Source organism: Penaeus japonicus, unplaced genomic scaffold (genome assembly GCF_977035675.1).
Source record: "Penaeus japonicus unplaced genomic scaffold, GWHDUDI00000001_assembly GWHDUDI00000032, whole genome shotgun sequence".
NCBI lineage: Eukaryota > Metazoa > Arthropoda > Malacostraca > Decapoda > Penaeidae > Penaeus > Penaeus japonicus.
In genome coordinates, this window is record NW_028234434.1 from 1,081,561 (window position 1) to 1,084,060 (window position 2,500).

At 36.7% G+C, this 2,500-nt stretch overlaps 1 protein-coding gene across 6 annotated transcripts in view; it reads left to right on the forward strand.

Annotated features, from left to right (window-relative positions):
• LOC122259062 (zinc finger FYVE domain-containing protein 1) overlaps positions 1-2,500 on the forward strand; it is a 19,617-nt gene that overhangs the window by 17,000 nt on the left and 117 nt on the right. For all 6 annotated transcript variants that reach the window (XM_086556260.1, XM_043025563.2, XM_043025566.2 and 3 more), the window contains 3 exons: positions 52-235; positions 737-832; positions 955-2,500. The exon at positions 955-2,500 is cut by the window's right edge and continues 117 nt beyond it. In XM_086556260.1, coding sequence (XP_086412386.1) covers positions 52-235; positions 737-832; positions 955-1,172 — 498 coding nt within the window. In that variant the 3' untranslated portion in view covers positions 1,173-2,500. The remainder of the gene's footprint in view (positions 1-51; positions 236-736; positions 833-954) is intronic.

Genomic DNA, 2,500 nt, shown 5'->3' on the forward strand with positions numbered 1-2,500 from the left:
GCACGGAATATAGTTACAACCAAAGCAACTGAGAAACATTGTTGTCCGTAGCACTGTAAGCTGTGTCATGAGCCCCTGACCACCATTCACCACTGTCGCAAGTGTGGTGAGGGATTTTGCGATACTTGCTCTGATGCTACAATGCCAGTGCCAGAAAGGGGCTGGGGAGATGAGCCTGTTAGAGTGTGTAAGAACTGCCTCCAAGCCAGAAAAAACCTGGAGGAACAGGCTGAAGGTATGATTGTTCAGTTTGCTACATCTTTTACTTGTGTTGTATAGCCTTGTGTTGTCATAGCTGTCCTTCTGGCTGATGCGCTGGGTGATCAGGCGCGTAGCGCTTGACTGTGGCCAGAGTTTGCGAATAGCCTGGGGCATTAGGCTTATGCATCTGAAATATCCAGGAGCCAAAACAGCCCCGTTGACAATGGGTTGACTAATTTGTCCATTTTATGCTAATGATTCAACTGTTGTGGTTTACAACTATTATTTTTTGTCTGTCAATCCGTGGCATTAATGCACAGAATTATTGATATTTTTGCAAGACATCTTTTATTTTTGGCATCAAAATTTTTTACTTATTAAAGGAAACTCCTACCAAGAGAGGATTTTGTCCATAACTGTTCTAAATGTTTCTTTCAAATAGACAATCGATATATAGGTAATGAAAAGTTATATTGGAAAGTATAATATATTTGGGGATAAATTAAGATTATGATACAGCTTGAATACTTTACAGCCTTTGTCTGTAATGGTGATGACCGGACTGTCCGAGCCCGCCAAGTTAGTGAAGTCATCTCAGGAACATTGGTATCAGTGGCAAAATATCCTATAGGTAAAATTGGCAGAACTTCATGTAGTTCATGTACTTGATCATGGCACTTATAAGAACAATATGAGATATATGACAAGCACTTATAAACAAGATATTGCTAATGCTTTTGCATCACATTCCAGAATTCCTGAAAGACACTACACGACCATCATACTGGATCCCAGATGAATTGATAAAGAGTTGCAATGTGTGTGGTAAGGCTTTTGGCCCGAGACTGACGCTGCACCACTGCCGAGCATGTGGTCAGGGCGTGTGTGACGCGTGCTCCCCCAATCTCAGGCCGGTCAAGGAGAGAGGGTGGGATCACCCAGTCAGAGTCTGCAACACCTGCATTAAATAGTGAACTGATCAACATAACTTTGGTATATTGTATAAGTTTAGGTAAATTATGCTGGCTATTTTTCAGATTTCAATACAGTCATGGCAAAAAACAGACAAACACCCTCAGGAAATAAGCATCACCTTTTGGCACATCTTTTATGTGTCTGATTTATTTTTTTATTTATTTTTTTGTAAGAGACACTGACAAGAAAGTGACCTTTTGAAATATCATCAATTTTCCTTGTTCAATCCAGTGGTTTCTTCTAAAACTATATTAAAAAAATTAGTGCAATAATTATGAAATGGTATAACAGAAATTTATAGATGGAATTTATATATAGATTTTCATGATAATATTATTGATGATATCCACAATGTTGTCAGATGTTTGTGCTTACAACATGAAGACTGTTATTGCATTAGAAAAATCTGTGAAATTTACGTTTTCATAGCAGTTGGTACAATGAGATTATTGTTTGGGTGTATTGATGATTATAATGGATAACTAGCCTATCAAATACTACTTTAGTGTTGAAACAAATACTGTAAAAAGCTAACTGAGGAGATGCAAGACTTCTTTGAGTGACAGCAAAATGGGAAATTATTGTTCAATGTGACTTGTTAGAAACGGCCACATGCTCCCCAGTTCAGTATATCTCCTGCAGGGAGCAGAGATTTTTTAAAAGATGTAGGTGGTGAGAGGAGAATATACTGGAGTGTTGGGAACAAAACTGGATCTCATGGAAAGAAATAAAAAGGTTTCACAGGCAACTTAGGGGACTCTGAGTTTGGCCACAGATGGTGTTTTCAAGATGTAGAAAATTCTAGTATTATATTATGTGTTGTGACCTGTAAGATGCACAAGATCCTCAGATGTTTTACGATGCAGTTGTTTGTGCCGCTGTAAGATTTCCTGGTTTCCATGTTTGTTTTTTAATTTTGTAGACAATAGCACTTTTTTCTTTTTTTTTCTTAACCCTGCTTTTAATTGTGGATCAATTTTGTTTCTTGCCATATATCTACTCCTTATATACTGGACAGGCTTGAAATGAAATTTGCTGCGTTTAAACCATAAAGATAGAAAAAGATTCCCCTGCCATATTATGTAACTAATATGACAATTTATGAAGAACATTTATGTGTATACAGTGCTGTAGGCAGTATCACACAAAAAGAGTAAATGAGCTTTAAATTTCAGTTTGAAATTAGATAAAGTTGGATTGCTGAAAGCTTTAAATGAAATGTATAAGGGGTAACCTTTATTACATGATAATAAAAGTAAATGTTTTTTTCATCATATTGCCAAATGAATAGTATATTGGTAATACATGGAACCTTGAAGTTAAA